General features: G+C 43.2%; 1 protein-coding gene across 8 annotated transcripts in view; it reads left to right on the top strand.

The window, feature by feature from the left end:
• Positions 1–19,697, top strand: part of Pcgf5 (polycomb group ring finger 5) — a 121,716-nt gene that overhangs the window by 66,565 nt on the left and 35,454 nt on the right. For 2 of the 8 annotated variants that reach the window (XM_041661361.1, XM_041661367.1), the window contains exons 1-2: positions 4,083–4,220; positions 6,186–6,469. In XM_041661361.1, coding sequence (XP_041517295.1) covers positions 6,358–6,469 — 112 coding nt within the window. In that variant the 5' untranslated portion in view covers positions 4,083–4,220; positions 6,186–6,357. Of the gene's footprint in view, positions 1–4,081; positions 4,225–4,321; positions 4,616–6,185; positions 6,470–19,697 lie in introns of those variants that run through there. The other 6 variants (XM_041661362.1, XM_041661365.1, XM_041661366.1 and 3 more) reach the window with 5 other exon arrangements.

The following is a 19,697-nucleotide window of genomic DNA, read 5'->3' as shown; positions in this document are numbered from 1 at the left end:
CTGTACCCACACAGGTTAAAAATGTGCACACCACAGACACATGCAAAGAAAATGGGTTGCCATGTAAATGTATGTGTGGTCTGTGTCTGTAGAGAAGGCTCCTCGGAGCTTTGGATATCTCCAGGAGATACTCTGTGGAATAAGTGGGTACCTAAAAAATACAAAAGATTTGTTCAGACTTAACAGGGGCAAGATGGAGCAAAGGGATTATTAGATTAGAGTACCAAATTGTAAGAAAAACATTTAGCTATCCAGAAGTCAAAGGGGTTCATTGAGGCTTGGATCCTGGAAGTCAAGAGGGGCTGTGGAGGTGACAGGAATCTAGGGTGGCCTTATCAATTGTTTTGGAGTTCGCTTAATAACTCGGGGCTTTTTTAAAGGTGGGGGCAGGATGTGGCACCCTATTGTTAGGAGTCCTGTGGCTCTGATGAGGGCCACAGAGTAGCAGCTCTGTGTCTGGTGGGATGAAGGGAAGATGGTAGTGACCTGGGCAAGCAGGGGTAGGGATTCGAGAGACAGGGGGCAGAGAGTCCTTGGCAGTCGTGGAAACTGGCGTGGTGAGAAAAGAAGACATGGTCAAGGATGGTGAAGAGCTATGCCTTCATTTAGCACACCGCCCCCCCCCCCCAGCTCTCCATCAGGAATTTTAGGCAGTCATTGGTTTTGAGCTATAATATTTATGGTCATAACACAAAGGCACTTGGGTCCAATAGAATTCTTCCATTAAATTTTAATATTTTCCACATTCTTTATAGAAAGACATTTAGATTACAGAAGGTGGCTTATATATTAAAGATAACTGTTAAAAGCCCATATTGAGGTACATAAAATAATTTTTAAAATGAAAAGGCTTTTTGTTTTTATCTAAGTTATTCTATTTACCAATAAAGACTCAGGAGTCAGATATTGGGGCGAAAAACCTGTTAGAAAGGCTGAGAAACAACCAGCTGCCCTTCCTTTTTTCCTGGAGACCCAGCAAGAAAGCTTCTCTTCATCTACCTCAAACCAAAAGGGCCTTTGAACCTCATGTCCCTCCCTACTCCTTTCCTGTGTGTCTCTCTACTCATATCCCTGCTCCTCCATATTCTCTGTGGCTAATTCCTGTCAACTAGTCGTTGGCTCGTCCCCTAATTCAAGGTTAATTTTATTAACACAGTGTTGGGGTTTCACAGTGCAATCAAATATCCTGCAACAGGCCATCAATTAATTCATTCAATTCTCGGGAATATATCTCCCTAGTTTTCAAAAAAGTTATACCACTAAAATCAGCTGATATTGACTTACTAATTAATTAGTGGTGAAAATAGCTGCCGTAACTTGCTTTCCCCTCCCACATTTTGGAGTTGTTTCTAAGTTATTCTGCTTACTATATATCCCATAACTTCTTGTACTTGGGAATTTCCAAAGGGTGTAAATAAAACTGAACTGACATTTTTGTTTTGGACTTGGCGCACCCCAAATCAACTGTGATTGTGGGTTTGCGCTTTCTCTGGTGCTGGCCTTCTGTCTGTAAAATGAAGTCAGAAGTTGGAATGTACACTAGCATTGCTCTAGTGTTTGGGGTTTGGAGGGCGCGCGCGCATGTGTGTGTGTGTGTGTGTGTGTGTGTGTGTGTGTGTGTGTGTGTGTTGTTTCTCTTTATTCTGTTTTGGGGTGAGAGAATCCAGGTGGTTGCTAAGAAGAGAGAATAAATCACAAACTGGTGGTTTGACTCAGAATGACCTCCATGGATCATCTATTTCGAACGCTTAGTCGTCAAGGAGTGACAATATTTGAGAAGGATTAGAAAGATTAAGTGCTGTGGCCTTGCTGCTGGAGGGCTGGAGGAAGTATCTTACTGGGGAGGAAGGTTTCAAAAACACTTGCCAGGCCCATTCTCTCTCTTGGCCTGTAGGGATCAGGCTATAGCTCTTAGTTGTGTCTACAGCACCCCACCTGCCTGCCACCACGCTCCCTGCCACCATGCTGCTCGCCATGATGATGGTGGACTAAATCTCTGAGGCGTTAAGCAGACCCCTAGTTAAATGCTTTCCCCTGGGTCACTGCGGTCATGGTTTCTCTTCACAGCAGTATAAGAATGACTAAGACACTCTCCTCCATCCCATCTCTCAGCCCCACCATCATACTCGCTGCGTCCATCTCCAGGGACTGCCCGCGGCATAAGTATGGACCCTCCCTCTCTGCTAGAATCCATGATCAAGATCATTTCTGAAAATACTGGGTAGATTATTTATTGATCACCAATTGCATTTCCCTTGAGTTTCACAGACTGTTACTTCTGGAAAACAAAAGACATTTAAAATAATTTCAGACACAAGCTGCAACAGTATTGGGCCATTTTGTATACACTATAGTGTGCGCAACAGGTTCTTCCATGTAATATTTTAGTAGAATCTTCCAGTGCATATTTTAAATAGACTGGAAATAGGTTGGCTTTTCCCATTTGGATATGTTCCATCTGAAAGACATGAAGCCTATAGTCACTTGACATGGCTTGTTTTCTTTTGCTTACTGTAATTGCTGTGTCTCGTGCAAGTCATCCTATCCTGGAACCATAGTTTTGCAAAAGTCTTTAAGAAGATTATAAAGAAATCACTTAAAGTTCTCTGTGAAGATGTATTCTTTCGGTGGCAGTATTCAACTGAGTTTGTTTTACTTTCATCCAGTTTATCTAAGTTTAGTCGTAATGCGGATGGTTTCTAAAGTTTCTTGTTCTACTTGGTGCATTTTAAGTTTGAGATGTGTCTCCGGAAGCCTGTGTGCCTGGCTTTGTTGGTTTGGTCCTCTGGCCATCTCCAGAACTCTGTCTCTAGCCAGAGGTGCTGCCTGTCTGTCTCCAGGGGATAATGCAAATGCTCCGCATTCCCTGTGAATTCTTTAGCCACCTTTGCTCTGGCTTTCACAAAAGAGGTGATGGAATTGCAACTTTTTTTCTTTCCTTTCTGGTGTGTGAGATCGAACCTTCGCAGTTTGCCCTTTGGAAAATGCTCCTTTTATGTTTGGTCAGTAAGTGATCCTAGGCTACCTTGGTTTGCCTAGGATCCTAGGAGTCCTGGAGTAAAGTCGCCTAAGGAGTGAAGGACCGGCTCTAGCTCATGCTTAGCACAGTTGTAGTAGCAGGAATTTGAGTTTGGCAAAAGCAGTGGAAAAGGATCGCATGAAGAGTACAGGACGCCTTTCAAGGAATCTTTCTTTTCCTTCGGTGAATGGTGTCTTGGAAATCTCAAAGTCCGCCAAGAAAGAGCACTGGGGGCAGGGAGGGGGTTATTTGTTTTGAACCTTGCAAACAGTCATCAATTTTTAGCACTTACCGTCCTCACGACAAATTTCCAGTCTACCTGTGTTTGCCAGTGAGGATGACTGCTGGACCCATCTTATTGTAGCAAGTTCAAATAGTGATTTCTAAATAAGGTTCATAGCAAGGTATGTCTTCATCTCCACCACACCCCCGTGGATCCAGTGGGGTTTTTTTTTTTGATATCTTAAATTATATTTATTTCTATGGATGTGTGCGGGAGCACTTGTGCCACATCGCCCTTGTGGAGGTCAGTGGACAACTTGCAGGAGTCGTTCTGTCCGTTCTCATCTCCCGCCGTGGAGTACTGGGGACTGAACTCAAGTGTTCAGGCGTGGCAGCAAGGGCTTTTACCGGCTGAGCCATCTCGCTGACCCCACGGAGAAAATTTAGTGGGGTGACGCAGTCTCAACACTGACCGTTGCTTTTGAACCCGCCAGGGAAAAAAAAAACGTACTGGTCATTGTTATAATGAAAACAACCGGGAGATATGGGGGCGAGGATAAGAAGAACAGAGATAAAATTTGGCCACAACTACGTGTCGTCGCACAGGAGCGACAGGGGTGGGGGGCAGGGCAAGCAGGGTGGCCCAGGCGCCTAGGAGGAGCACCGGCGAGCCGGCGGCGAGGGGCGGGGCCCACGAGGAAGGGCGTGGGGACGGGGCGTGGCCGGCGGGCGGGAGGCTCTGGCGGTTGGAGGTGGGTGGAGCTGCCCTTGGAGGCGGCACCGGCTTGGCCCCGAGGCTCGCCGCGCCCTATCGCGCCAGAGCCGAGTGGCCCCGTGGAGCCCGCGCGCTCCCGCCTGCTGGGGGAGGGCGGACAGGGCGCGGGGACCAGACAGGCCGCGGCGGGCGCTGTTTCTCTTTCGCTTTCCCGGGCTCGGAGGCGGGCGCGCCGGCGGGCTGAGGAGCGGCGGCGGCCGCTGGGTAGGTACGCGCGGGGGTGGCCCGGCCGCGCGCCAAGTTTGCGCCGGCGACCGCGGCGTCCCAGACACCTGCCGCGCCGGGCGCTGGAGCCCGAGCTGCTCGGGGGCGGGGCGGGCGTGCGGGGCTCGGGCTCTGCGCTCGGGGGCGACCCGGCCGGCCCGCGGCAACTTGTCCTGTCCCGTGGTCTCGGCGCGAGTGGCCCCGGCGCCCCGGCGGAGCACCTGCTAAGCGGCGGGAGGGCTTGAACCTCCGGGACCCGCGCCTCCCGACGCGGAAAAGTTGCCTTGGGCCGCCTGTGCGACACCGCAAGCCCTCGCTTCCTTTCGGCGTCTCGGTGACAGGGCTCTGGGCTTGGATCCGGAGGGACTGCGTTTCCCACAGGTCGGAGCGCACCAGTAAGTCTTGGGAGTAAGGGCAAGCAGAGAGAAGGAGCGGAGACCCAGGCTAGGATGTTAATGCTTTTCTGAAGGTCACGAAGGGCTAAGGCCAGAATCCTGAGATTGCAATTAATTAAATTATACCTTCTGTCATATCCTTAACACCATTTCCCCCGAAGGGATAGACGCTCAGTCTCTGTCTTGGACGTTCACAGTGGGTGTGTGCTGGTGGAATGATTCCTTCTAGACCTTTCCAGTTATTTTATCCTTGCTTATGAGCTAACAGCCAAGATAGGAGAAAAGTTCCCGTCCGGAAAATGAACTTAGTGAAATCAGCATCTTCATTGGCGTTATTTTCTAAGGGCATCTTTCTTGTAAGGAACTTGCAAAACTTTTAAAATAACCTAAGTAACGTAAAGTTGCAAGAAAAATTAATGTCGTATCTTCAATTTCTCACTATTTACTCTCACTGTAAAACGCCATTCTAAGTAGCTGGAGCTCTTAGCGTTATTTTACAATTAAAAGCAACAAAATAAACAGCCCCTTGAGACTTAAAGAAAGTGCATTCCCTAGATTATATATCTATTAAGGGTGACTGGTTTCTATTGACACTTTCTGATAGAGATAAAGAATAAGTGTTGGTAGCCTAGCATGCACATTGCCTGAGTTTGTTCCCTGTCACAGCGAAATCTGGGAGTGGCAAACACCTGTAATGCCAGCGCTCTGAAGTCATTGAACCAGGAGGATCAGAAGTTCGAGGTCATCCCAACAGGCCTGGGCCATATGAAAATCAATCCTGGGGAAAACAAGAATGAATGAATGAATGAATGAATGATAGTTGTAAATCAAAATGAAAGAAAGTGTAACCAGGGAGAAGTAAGCCTTAGAGATTACCCTGGACAGCATTCGAGTGGAAGTCTCGGGCTAAGTAGGCTGCAGCTGTCGAAAGGAAAGTCATGTTGGATGGAAGCTACATGCCTACAGAGCCCATGATGGAGAGGAGTGATCGTGTCAGTCTACCTGAAGGGTTGAAGGCCAGGGTACCGTCAACCAGAAGTGTGGTTACCTCTCATGGGACAGGCTAAAAAGCAGACTTATCTGCTAGTAAGAGGAAGCGCTGTCGTTTTCTGAGAAGCTCTAAATGTAATGGATAGAGCAGAGCTGGTAGCAGAATAGAAGGTGGCCTGTCTGGAGGGCATCTATTTGGAATGGACATCAACTTGATTTGAGTGTTCACTAGTTGGCGAGTGCCAAGTAGACAGAGTTTTGGTAGGTGGGTCAGTGATTTCAGTTTGAGCCTTTGTGCCTTGCATTGGTAGAAGCTCCTGGGAGACAGTAAAATGCAGTGCTGTTGAGGAGTGCTGTTAACTGGACTCAGTAGCTTTTGGTGCCGTGAGTGGAGGTGATAGTTGAGCTTCAGAACTGGGTGAGTTTGTTACTCTCAGTTAACTTATAATAGATTGACAGGTTAATAGTACAATAAAGGTTGTGTTCTGCTCTCCAAATTTAGACCCTGCAAACTTACTGACCCTGATGTTAAACAAAGTCCAAGGAATTTGATGCCTTCTCTCTATGGTTTTGGAAACAGATATGAAAAGGCAGCCCTGCCAGGAGGAGTGATGGTCAGTGACCCTGCGCAGGCTGGGTGTTCATGCTCATGCCTCAGGACGCCTACAAGAACATTGCGCCAGCTACTGGACCAGCTTTGCATCCACTTAGTGCCCCTCTTTGCCTGAACTGGTGACGCCGGCAAACCACGAATGGCTACCCAAAGGAAACACTTGGTGAAAGATTTCAATCCTTACATCACCTGCTACATCTGTAAAGGCTATCTGATCAAGCCCACAACAGTGACAGAATGCCTCCATACATGTACGTATTTGTGTCATCTGCTCATCAAAATTTATTTCTGTTTGTTCCTTTAAAACTGCTGTGTTTTGTTTTTGTCTGGATTTTAAGTTTTACAAAGCAGTCTCAGAATTATTTCCAAGTTAACTTTCAGAATCTTTGTCACTGGGATGTCATGAGCATGTTTTCCTTTCAGTTGAATCCTAACGGACTATAAAATGTTCTAAAAGGGCTTTAAGTGACTATGAATTTGCAAAAAGTGAACTAGTTCAGGTCTTTTTAAATGATCCTAAAGGAGTTAGACTTGCATATGGTCATACCATTGTCAGCATTTCCTGAGAAGCTAGTAGGAATGCAGCTTGTCCACAGACCCACTTCCTGGGGGGTCCTGTGCACAGCACCTGTCTTTTAGGGAGTTGACTTGTTAATTCTGAAACTTGTCATGTTTGAGACTGTTGAAGTAGCACCATAGCTGAAGAGTTTCTAAGACTTCATTGTCTCCTGCCTTATCAGAGGGAAGGAGACATTTTTATAATCACTTGTATGAGTCTACGCGTCTGTGCTTTCTGCTAGTACGATTTTATTTCAGTGAAACTAATTCCGGTAGACTTGCTTTACTGTTGGTCAGACGTTGTAAACTCCATGCTGTATGCACCTAAATCATTACAGCTTTTCTGGTATCTTGAAGCGGTTTGCAGAAGGTATAGGGGAGAGAGTATTCGGACTCTCCACATTTTATGTACGTGAAAAGTACGTTTCACTGACCGGCTCACAGCTACCACTGTGGTGGACCCGAATTCGACCCCAAAGCCTTGTCAGTTTCTCATGTAGCAGCACTGCCTTTTGTCAAAGCTTCCTTTGAGCTCCTCTCCCCTGCTGAGCAGATAGAATTCATACTCACGGTTTCAAACAGATGAGCCAGATACAATCACCTGGAAAGTAAAATGATATATTTTATGTCCCATATAATTTAATCATAATTTAATTTTAAAAACAGAATTTTATTGAATGCTGCTTGAACATACTGATACCTGTGGGGTCTTGCGATCAGGTCTGGTCACATATACTGTGGAAAAGCTGTCGTGGTTTTGATGGGTATTCCTCTGGGATAGTAATTGGCTCATGCCATTCAATTAGCAGTTAACTATGAAATGCCTTCTGTGGTTAATTTCCCTTGCCTTGTATTTAATTTGAAAAGTTAATAATTAATTGTTATTGAAAACATTTATTGATTATCTACTATATGTCAGGTACAGTTCTAAATACAGGTGATACAAGAGTGCCCAAAATAAAATCTCTGATCAAGGAATTTACATCCGGGGAAGGGATATTTGACGGTGAATGGCTTGAAAGGGAACAGATTGTAGATAAGGGTCGGGTGATTTTATACGATGCAGTGTCACCTCTCTGTGCCACTTTAACAGAAACTTTAGGGGACTGAGCTACCTCTAGGAATATGGGAAGAACCTTCTAGACAGAGGGAATAGCAAATAAGTTCAGAGAGTATGTTTGACAGGTTCAAGGAACACCAGATCAGTTAAGGTTCCACATGCACAGGTGCACACAGCGCCGCCTATAAGACAGACTTCAAACAAGATAGTAAGATTTGGGATGGGGTGAAGAGTGGTTGAACCGTGGATGTTTGGGGAGAAGAGCCGGTTAAGGCGTGCACATTGGCATGGGCTGTCAGGCACATTTATTTCCTGTTGTATCTGTACGTACCTGAACATGGCTCACAATCTGTTTTGTTTCACCAGTCCTAACATTTGTGTGTTGTTTTTGTATTTGGATCTCTCTAGCAAAAATGGCCAACTATGAGAGATAAGATCAAAGCACAAATCTCCCAATTCCTGTCTTCTACAAATTTTATGTCCCTGAAACAAATTTTGAAAAAAAAACCCAAATTAGTCTCTTTTTTGAAGAAAACCAAAACATTGTAGAACTATACATAACTAGTTATAAGCAAAAATTATTTTTAAAATCTTTTCCTGATCAACCATGAACTTCTAGTTAGATGCTTGAAATAGCATTTTAACATTTATTTTAACATTGGAGCATACACTGTTAAAATACATTATAAAGAAATATTTTCCATAAAAAGATTTGCTGACATTTTCCTTTTTTGCCATTCTTTATTTAGAATTTTTTATACAGTGTAGTCAGTCTGAGTACATGTCCCCCTCCCGAACTTCTCCCCTCACCTGCCTACCCACCCAGCTCCATGCTCTTGCTTTCTCTTTTTAAAAAATAAACCACAAAAAAACCCACGAAACTCACCCGTGTATGCACATTTGCATGCACACACACACACAAGATAACCTACAAAAATGCAAACTCGGAAACCAAAATATACAAGTAAAAGACCAGTAAGATAAAAAGTGCAAACAGAGCAATATGAGATGTTGTAGGAGGCTGCTTGCTTGTTCCTGGCCGCTCAGAACCGGAATACAATCACACAAAAACTATATTATTTAAATCACTGCTTGGCCAATTACTTTAGTGTATTGCTAGCTCTTACATCTTTGGTTAACTCATTTTTATTATTTTATATTTTACCACAAGACTCCAGCTGGCATCTTGCATCTTTCCCCTCTGGCGGCTACGTGGTGTTTCACTGACTCTGCCTACTCTCTCTATATATACATATATGTGTATCTCTTCCAGTCTGGCTATACTTTGTTAAGCCATTGGCCAAAAACAGCTCCTTTATTAACCAATAAAAGCAATGCATGTACAGAAGGACTTCCCACGCCAATGAGACAGAAAGTCTACAAAAATACCATGGAGTTTATTTTGTGTTGACCATCTGCTGTTACTCCTGGGCATGGGGCCTACTCTGAAGTGCGGATAATATAGCCAGTGGGATCTATTGCAGATAGCTTCTTGGTTAGGGCTGGGAACTTGTGTCCACTTCCCCCTCTCAGTGAGGGCCTCATCTGACATGAACCTATACAGGTCTCACAGTCTCTGTGAGTTCATATGTGTATCAGTGTCCTGTGCATGTTCTCAGCAATCCCTGAGTTCATATGTGTATCAGTCCTGCTGTGTCTGGAGACAATTTCCATAGAGTCCTCTGTCATCTCTGGCTTTTCCAGTCTTTTCACATAGGTCTCTGAGCTATGGGGGGAGGGATTGATGAAGACATCCCCTTTAGGATTGAGTGTTTCGAAATTTTCTTACCCCATGCACACTGTCCAGTTGTGGGTCTCTGTTGCCATCCACTGCAAGAAGAAGCTTTGTTGGTGATGGCTGATTGAGGTACTGATCGATTGGTATAAAAGAATGTCATTTGGAGCTATTTTATTGCTGTGTTCCTTTAGCAGAACAAGAGTGTTTGGTTTGCCCCTAGGCTCGGCTTCCTGTGTTCAGTGAGGTATGTAAGTGTTGTCTTCAGCAATAGACCCTTACTGTCAGTTTGTGGAGAGCAGCCAGTCGCCTTGGCAATAGCTTGTTGAAATAGTAGTTGAAAGCTTACAGAGGTAAATAACAAGCCATACAGATCATTCCGGTATAAACAGTGAGGGCCTGGCACCTTCACTGAGAGTTGAAGTGGTAGAATTTTGATGAGAATACGGTGGTAACTAGAATGTGGACTTTATCATCCACAGGAATCCTGAAGAAAATGGTGGAGTCGGGTATTCAGCCTGGTGCCTGACAGAGATCTGGGGATTCTATAGCACATAGCTTGGAACTTATTAATGACTGTGTCCTGTTTCTGTGCCCTGTATATTTTTATATTGAATCTTTAGAGGAAATAATCCCACTTGCAAAGCATTCCTTATTTATGCTGCTAGCATAAGTAGTGTCCTTGAGCAGCATCGCTAGACTTCCATGGGGTCTTTTGATGGACGGTCATATTCTGGGTCTTGGTCTTCTGTCAGGGTTGTTCACATATGGTAATGTAGGACGATACAGTTGTACAGTGATTTGGAATGGCTTTATAAAACTGAGTAAAACAGAGAAGTGGGAAAGGCAGGAATTGAGAAGATGAAGGGACACAGTGATACCATGTAGTTTTAGGTGTTGACTTAACTTCCTATGAAGAGTGTCTGCACAAGACTGCAGTGGAATGAGAAGTTAGTAAAGGTAAGTGAGCACTTTTCCTTGCTGTCTGTCAAGTGAGAAATACCCACGTGAAGTAGGCTGGTGAGCAAAGCCAGACGTGGGGTCTGCACCCCCACCCCTGGGCTAGCCAGTCAAGTTGGAGAAGAGTGAGGGAGTTTAAAAAACAAAAAACAGAAAAGTGAAACAAACAAACAAAAAAATGGTGTGGAATAAGCACAGTGAAGATAATGGACATGATAGAATCACAAGTGTGGCCAAGATATTAGAGCAGAGTGGACTTAGAGAATTCTGACATCCCTGAGGCTTTAGGCCTGTCCAGGGAGGGCCAGATGCCCTTGGGCCTGCTGCAGCAGGGGACCAGAGGGTTCTTCTCTGTGGTGCTTTGACTGGGCAAATACCTCAGCCTCCTCACAACTTACTGTCCACCTATATTTTACCTCCCTCCTTTCTCACCACCCTTGGTGGTGGGGGTAGGGGTTTTTGTTTTGTTTGGTGTTTGATTTTTTTAAAGGCGGTTTCTTTGTGGAACCTTGGCTGTTCTAGCACTAGTTCTGTAGACAAGACTGACCTTAAACAGAGATCTGCCTGCCTTTGCCTCCTGAGTACTGGAATCAAAGGTGTGTGCCGCCACACTAGACTTCATTCTCAGTTTTTTTTAAATACATGTTTTTAATTGAAATAGAACTACATCATTTCCTCCTTCCCTTTTCTCCCTCCAGGTACTGCAGTTGCTGCCAGGTACCTTTCCTTTAACCCCTTCCATGTCCCCTGTACTCTCCAGTTGATAGCACCTCTTTTCTTTGATTATTGCTACATATATACATATACACACATATGTATGCAAAAGTAAATGCAACCTGCTGAGTCTGTTTTTGTTGTTTGCATGTCTATGGTTTGAGGGATGACCAGTCTGTATTGGACAACCTATAAGAGGGCTCATCTCTAGGAGAGGCTGATTCATTAGTTGCTGTAGTTCTTTGTCTAGTTCTGGGAACACATTGAAATTTTCCCCATTCCACTTTGATACGTACATTGATATTGTCATTTTTTCTGTCTTCTTTATGTAGCCATTTCTAGAGAGATTGCTTCACAGCAGAATTCCTGTATTCTGGCTCTTACAGTCTTTCCAACCCTTCTGTAATGTTCCCTGAGCCACAGACACAGAAGCTATGATAGCTATGTATTCCCCGTGATCCACTGATCTCTGCATTGCGTCCATTTGTGGCTTTCTGTGATAATCTCCATTTGGTATTGTAGCACAAATTCTAATTGTTCTTAATAAAAACCCAGAGCCAGATATTAGGGGGTGAAAACAGAGAGATCAGAGAAGCAATGCAATCAGCCACTAGAGAGACCTTTTACCTCTACCAAATCCTCAGACCAAAAGGGCAATTCTGTCCTCAGACTGTATTCTCTGACTGCATCCTCAGACTGTATCTAAACTGTCTCCTCCTGTCTTATATTCCTCTCCCCACCCTGTAGTAATATGAGGCGGCGGGGCTGCATCCTCAGCACCCCGGCAGCCTGGCTAGCTTATGCTCCGAAATAACAACACACAAACTGTATTCATTTAAACACTGCTTGGCCCATTCTCTTCTAGGCTAATTCTCACATATTAATTTAGCCCATTTCTAATCATCTGTGTGTAGCACCCCAAGGTGCGCTTACCGGGAAGATTCTAGCCTATGTCCATCCTGGGTCGGAGCTTCATCCCGGGAGCGGGGCATGGCGTCTCTCTCAGGCGTCTGCTCCCGAGAGAAGAGCTGTCGAGACTGAGCTCACTTCCTCTTCCTCCCAGCGTTCTGTTCTGTTTACTCTTCCTACCTATCTTCTAACCAATAAAATGGGCCAAGGCAGTTACTTTATTAGCCGATGACCTTCCTCCATCATTTCCCCTTTTTCTGTTTAAACAAAAAAAAAAGGCTTTAACTTTAACATAGCAAAATTATATATAACAAAACAGTTATCAAGAAAAAGTTACAATAATCTTTATCATAACTAAGGAAAACTATAACTATAACTAACTATTTTTAACTCCATCAAAGACTCCAGAAAGATACAATACTACCTAAGCAAACAAGAAAAAAGCAAATTTTAAAACTGTAGAAATGACAGAGACATCTCGCTGCCTGGACAGTCACTCAAAGTTCCTCTGTACCGTTGGGGCATCCATCTTCAGCCTTCAGGCCCATGGTATCCAGCAGACATTTCCATAAAGCAGGAAAATTCAAAGTCAGTTCAGTCACTATCTGTTGTGTCCTGCAGAATGTCTCGCAGACTCTTTCATGAATCAGGAACCCCAAAAGATCATCTCACCTTAGGCAAGTTCAGTAGTCCTCTCTCTGCGGGTTCTCTGTGTCCAGTTTATGCAATAGTCCAGGCAAGAGCAGTTTCTTGCCCAAATGGCTATCAAACTCCATAAGGTGCCTCTTCGATGCCCATCTTCCTCTTCAAGTACATTGGTGCTTCCAGGAGCAGAGTGTCTCATTGTCATGAAAAGTCCTCAGTTATTAAAACATTAAATGTCCTATTCTGTAATCTTTGAAAGACATGAAGAATGTCTATCTAAAATATATCTCTATATATCTAGAAAATCTAACTAACATGACTACAAGCTTTACTATTATCGATGATTATCCATTAACAACCTATATTTCTTAATTATACAGTACATATTTAAATGAACTACACAATCACAATACCTTAATCAAAATCAGAAACACTTATATATATATAACAAAATTGACCTTAAATCTCTATCAATAAAGCAAAATCTATACTAATGCAAATTATTCATACCTATATCATATCCCCCTTTAAATGTAAAAGAACATTTATAAACCATATTTGGGAACATGGGCACAGTTTTTTCTCTCCAAACTGCTTCCTGCTGGATGGGGGCGTCGTTAATTAGGTCTTTCATGGTATAACCTGTGTGCTAGTTTCATCTCAGTTGGCAGTTGAGCGAAGCAATTTTTTGAAGGCGTGCACAGGAACCATTCAGGAGGACGTGGTCTATCATACCACATTGGGATGGAAGCAATCCACAGACTCTCACCCTCTGTGAAAACAAAATAAGAAACTCTTTTCCAAAGTATCATATCCTTAGATCCAAATTCAAAATATCTATGTTGGATTAGTTCATCAGCATTTATAAATAAATATCTTTTAGCATCTGTTGCTCCTTCCTCAGCATTCAAATAATTCAAAGAGAGCATAATAGCAAAATTCTCTATTTTCCATCTTTGTACAGCTTTGTTTTAACCTCTATTTCGTTTATTTTTACTTTTAACTTTTTGCTTTTTGAGACAGGTTCTCTGTATCTTTGATTTGAAGTAACTCTGTAGACCAGGCTGTCTTTGAACTCTCAGAGATCCGCCTGTCTCTGCCTCCCAGGCATTCGGGATTAAAGGTGTACACTACTACACCTTGAACTCACAGAGATCTGTTTGTCTCTGCCTTCTAGGCACTGGGATTAAAGGCATGTGCTACCACACCTTGAAGCCACAGAGGTCAGTCTCCCTCTGCCTTCCAAGTGTTGGGATTAAAGGTGTGTACTACCACACACAACAATCTCTTCCTTTTTTTTTTTTTTTGTTTTTTACTTTAAGAACTTCAACTTTTAGTCTGTATATATTTTTAACACACTGTAAACCATTTAAAAATTTTCTTTGTCTTTGAATCTCTCTTTACTGTATATCTCTCTTTTTCTGACCACATGAGTCTTTAATTTACCAAGCAGTATCAGTAGGATTAAAGGTGTGGCTTTGCCAGCTAGATCCAGTCCATTCCTTAGCTTTCCAGCCTCATGACTGAGGTACCGGTTGTAGCCATGTTTACTGCCACAACTCTATGGCATTTCAAGGTTCCTGCCAGCAAGTAAGTTGCAGCATTATGTCCACAGACAACACACAAGTCCTCTCTCTGTAGTCAGCCCTCCTGCCTCAAACAGTCAGAGTTTGCCCTGGCAGGATGGCCCAGAAAGCCGGCATTTTTAAACGGCACAGCTTTTTTCCTGCTACGGCTGAAAACCGAAAAGCATGTGTTCAGCTTTTCGTCAACACCGTTTAAGTGTTTCGTGACAGGACCTCTTAATGAGCTGCAGGGTTTTGCAGCTAAAGCTGAGTCAGGAAGCCTCTCTTAAATGAGAGTGCTTGCTTGCCTCTAGCAAGCAGAGTAGACCCAAGAAATTGCCACAAGAAACATGCTTTACTCTATTCTTTTCCAAGCTTTCTCAGGCTTTCTGTGGACTCAGTTAGCCACACGTCTGGGCGCCATTCTATAGTAATATGAGGCGGCGGGGCTGCATCCCCAGCACCCCGGCAGCCTGGCTAGCTTATGCTCCGAAATAACAACACACAAACTGTATTCATTTAAACACTGCTTGGCCCATTCTCTTCTAGGCTAATTCTCACATATTAATTTAGCCCATTTCTAATCATCTGTGTGTAGCACCCCAAGGTGCGCTTACCGGGAAGATTCTAGCCTATGTTCATCCTGGGTCGGAGCTTCATCCCGGGAGTGGGGCATGGCGTCTCTCTCAGGCGTCTGCTCCCGAGAGAAGAGCTGTCGAGACTGAGCTCACTTCCTCTTCCTCCCAGCGTTCTGTTCTGTTTACTCCTCCTACCTATCTTCTAACCAATAAAATGGGCCAAGGCAGTTACTTTATTAGCCAATGACCTTCCTCCATCACCACCCAGCCATATTCCTTCCTGTCTTCACCTCCCAAGTTTTGGGATTAAAAGCGTGAGCCTCTAGTGACCTAATTCTGCACTCTGATCTTCGGGAAAGCTTTGTTAAAACACAAACAAAATATCACTTCATGGGATAAGGACAGACTTCTTTGATGAGGGCTGATAACTACACTTATCTGTGGGTCTAAGGATAACATTTAGAATGTAGTAAGAAATTATACTGATCTAGCAAAATAGCTGTAGTAGATTCTTTTCCAGTGACCCTGAGCCACTATTTACAGGAAGCTGAGTAGGTAGGTGTTCAGGACCAGGCATGGTTCCCCCCCTCCCCCCATTGAGTGGGCCTTTGATCCAGTTAGTTCTCTTCTCTTTACCCTTAACAAAGCTGTCACACAATCCCAGTCTGTTTAGTTCCACCCCTGCTACTGTTGTCATTCAAGTCCTCCTTCCATCTCACAGACCACTGTAGCATATTCTTTTTTTTTTTTTTTTTTTTAGGTTTTTTTTCGAGACAGGGTTTCTCTGTAGCTTTGGAGCCTGTCCTGGCACTAGCTCTTGTAGACAAGGCTGGCCTCGAACTCACAGAGATCCGCCTGCCTCTGCCTCCCAAGTGCTGGGATTAAAGGCGTGCACCACCACCGCCCTGCTGTAGCATAACCGGTATCAGGCGGCTATTTACAGATGTAATGTCTGTCACTTACTTTTCATCTTGACCAAAAAATGTCTCAGTGCTGTGCTGCTGCCTCCAGAATGAATTAAAGCTATTTGCCTGTGTTTTGTTTCCCCCTGCCTCTCCTTCTCTACTACATCACACACACAGGGGAGACACTTGGTTCAGGTACCTACTTCCTTTTATGAACTTCCTTTGCTCTGTTCTCTGCCGGTAGTTATCAATCCTTTAATTAAAGACTCGGTTCCTCTGAGTTCTATCTAATACATGCCTCTCTCCTTCTACACAGATGGAGGCTAAGTGTCTACTTCATATCTGGTGAGTGTGTAATATGAGCTTAAATGCACAGTTAGTGATTGATCACTACGTTTCTCCTTTCAGTGATTCAAATTCAGTGCTAGCTAACTTGAAAGACACACACACAATGTTGTTTAAGAGTTATGAGTTTTAAAAAAACTATCCTATAACCACCTGAGGCAGGCCTCTGTGAGTATTAGAGAAAGAGATGTACTCTAGAGTAGGAACTAACGTCTGATGGTCTTAGACCATGGCTATCCTGCCTTACAACAGGCCCCAAGAAATGTGTGGAAATTGCCTAGGATGTATTTACTAATGATTGTGTACATTGTCAACTTAAAATAAAAGACTTGTCACTTAAATCAAGGATGAAGGCGATTCATTCTAACAGCTCAGATGTGATAAATGTAGTGTGCATTTGTTCTTAACCCTTTCTAGACCAAGGTTCCTGTAGGAATCTTCTAGTTCTTCTCTTGGAGAGAAAATGTGTTCATAGGCATGAAATTCTGTGGTACAAAAAAAAAAATCTGTGGAACATAATTTCTTCTTTCTGCCTTTTCAGAATTTTTTTCTTTTTTTTTTAAAAATATTTATTTATTTATTATGTATACAATATTCTGTCTGTGTGTATGCCTGCAGGCCAGAAGAGAGCACCAGACCCCATTACAGATGGTTGTGAGCCACCATGTGGTTGCTGGGAATTGAACTCAGGACCTTTGGTAGAGCAGGCAATGCTCTTAACCTCTGAGCCATCTCTCCAGCCCCTGCCTTTTCAGAATTTATGGCAGCAATCCCTTGCAACAAAACACTGTTGTATTAATTTTTAGCTTACCCACAGAAGGCGGGCTCACGAAAAGATGCAGTTGATGTAGCTATGAAGAACTTGGTGATTTTTATATCACATTAATAATGGAAGAATCAACTTAACAGGTTAAGGTGCCTGACACCAAGCCTGAGTTAAATGCCACACACACACACACACACACACAGAGAGAGAGAGAGAGAGAGAGAGAGAGAGAGAGAGAGAGAGAGAGAGGCACAGACACAGACACAGAGAAAGTGTAAGAGAATGCCAGAGTAGCTTAATCATGATGGCAAATTTTAATTAGTCATTGATTTTTGTTTTAAAGATTTACTTTTTTAATTTTATACATGTTTCTGGGTTTTCGCACACGAGTGTAGATACCCACAGAAGCCATAGGACGGTATCAGGTCCCATGGAGCTGGAGTTGCAGATGATTATGAGCTGCCCAGCATGAAAGTCGGTAACCAGACTCAGGTCCTCTGTAACTGTGTAAGAGTATCACACACTCATTAGTGATGAGCCGTCTCTCCAGCCCCTACTTATTGTTTTTGAATATCATAACCATATGACTACTCAGTTAAGGCTGATTTAAGCTAAAACCTTACACCCCACAGTCTTGCTTTTTCAAGTGTAGTCTCCAGGCGTTCAGCAACCATGAGCAACAGTGTCACCTGGGAACTCATTAGCAGTGCAAATTCTTGGACTTCACTCTAGACCTGTGGAATCAGAACCTCTGGGGATAAGGCAGAAATCTGTACTAACAACCCCTGTAGGTGAGTCTGGTTGTACTAGAGGCTCATGGGCTTCACTTTGGACCAGAGCATTGTCATTCTAGCATTTCTTAATTAGACAGTTTACAGTTTAATCATACCATGATTAAAATAAATGCTAATAAAGTTGTAGCTGTTGTTTATTGAATGTTTATCACGGGGAGTTCAGCTTTCTTTTCATTGTCTTATTTAATCTAACCAAGACCCCTTCTAGCTGGACGGTGTTGATCACTCAGCAGGTGTTCATTGGCATTTACATGTGCCAGGCGTTATTCTTACCACAGGAAACAGAAACAAATATGACAAGCCCAACCCATGACCTCCTAGAACCTATGTTCTGATAGGGTAGACAGACAACAGACAGGGTTCTTTGTGTGACATGCTTTAGGGAAGTGAAGCAGAGAAAAGCCTTTCTTGATTGTTGTTGTTCATCAGAGACCAAAGACTAGGAAGGCATGTGCTACAGGAAGGCTTCAGGGAAGTTTCAGATTCTTCTCACAGGTAAGAGGCCTGAGAAATAAGAAACACCCAGTAAATAACAGAGCTGGGTCCTTAGGTCTGCTGTCTGACCTAGGTACATTGCAGATGCATTATGACATTTCCCTAACTTCCTTCTTTCTTTGTCCACTTATCTCTATTCTTAATATTTTATTAAGTAACATTAATTACATATCGTAGTAAATAGGGGCGGCGGGGCTGCGTCCCCAGCACCCCGGCTGCCTGGCTAGCTTATACCCGAAATAACAACACACAAACTGTATTCATTTAATCACTGCTTGGCCCATTTCTATCTAGCCTCTTCTAGGCTAATTCTCACATATTAATTTAGCCCATTTCTATCATCTGTGTTGCGCCCCTAGGTGCGCTTACCGGGAAGATTCTAGCCTATGTCCATCCTGGGTCGGAGCTTCATCACGTGCGTCTGCCTGGGAGCTGGGAGCATGGCGTCTCTCTGAGGCGTCCGCTCCCGAGAGGAGAGCTGTGGAGTCTGAGCTCACTTCCTCTTTCTCCCAGCGTTCTTCTAACGCTGTTTACTCCTCCCACCTATCTTCTAACCAATGAAGGCCAAGCAGTTTCTTTTTATTTAACCAATGACCTTCCTCCATCAACATATGAGAGAAAAATATGATTTCATGAGGTATTACTAGGTAATCTCAAAGGGTATGAATCTACTATTAGTTCTTAATTGAAAGTCCTAATGAAAAAAAGACATTATTTTTGATGAAAGTTCTGATGTTTTTTAATACAGTTTTTAATTTGGGAGTGAAATCCATTTTTATTTAGAAAAACAAAATATCCACATTGAAATTACATTACTGGTAGATGCACATACAATGTCATAGGTTGTATGAATGCATAGGAATGAAGACATCATACCGGTGTTAAAGCTTTAGGTAACATCTTGGGACTCATTAATTAACGTGATTACGGTGTTCATTTTGATGGTTGTTAGAAGTGAGAATAGTTACTGTTTTTAAGCAGTCTAGATATTAGCTGTTAATTATGATGTTAAATATGAGTTATGTTAAGCTTATGGGTCTTTTTTATTTTGAAGCTGTGAGATAGCAAGGAATAAACTGCTGAGCAAAGCATCATTGTAGGAGACACAGATAAACTAAGGAATAACAAAAATCTAAAAAGTGAAATTGTCTTGTATATTGATGTCTGTTAGTAAACATGGGCCAGAATGATAGAACTGATAGCAGTGTTGGACTGAGGTTCAGGTATGTGACAGAAAGTCGTCAGTGCTAGAGATAATGGTAAATAAACAATATTAATTGAGAACCCAACACAAAGGCTGAATGTAGCTGAACAGCTGCAGTCTAACATTGTAGAAAAATGATTTCTGTTGGATACTTTTAAGAATCTTCATAATTGCTTTGTTTTATACATACTGATTTTCAACACACTGTGGTATAAAAGAAGTTAAGTACATAAACCAAACTTCCTT

Source organism: Microtus oregoni, unplaced genomic scaffold (assembly GCF_018167655.1).
Source record: "Microtus oregoni isolate MIOR12 unplaced genomic scaffold, Mior012 000012F_ref0000307, whole genome shotgun sequence".
Classification (NCBI taxonomy): domain Eukaryota; kingdom Metazoa; phylum Chordata; class Mammalia; order Rodentia; family Cricetidae; genus Microtus; species Microtus oregoni.
The sequence above is the reverse complement of the archived record's forward strand: the minus strand, read 5'-3'. Positions and strand labels throughout refer to the sequence as shown.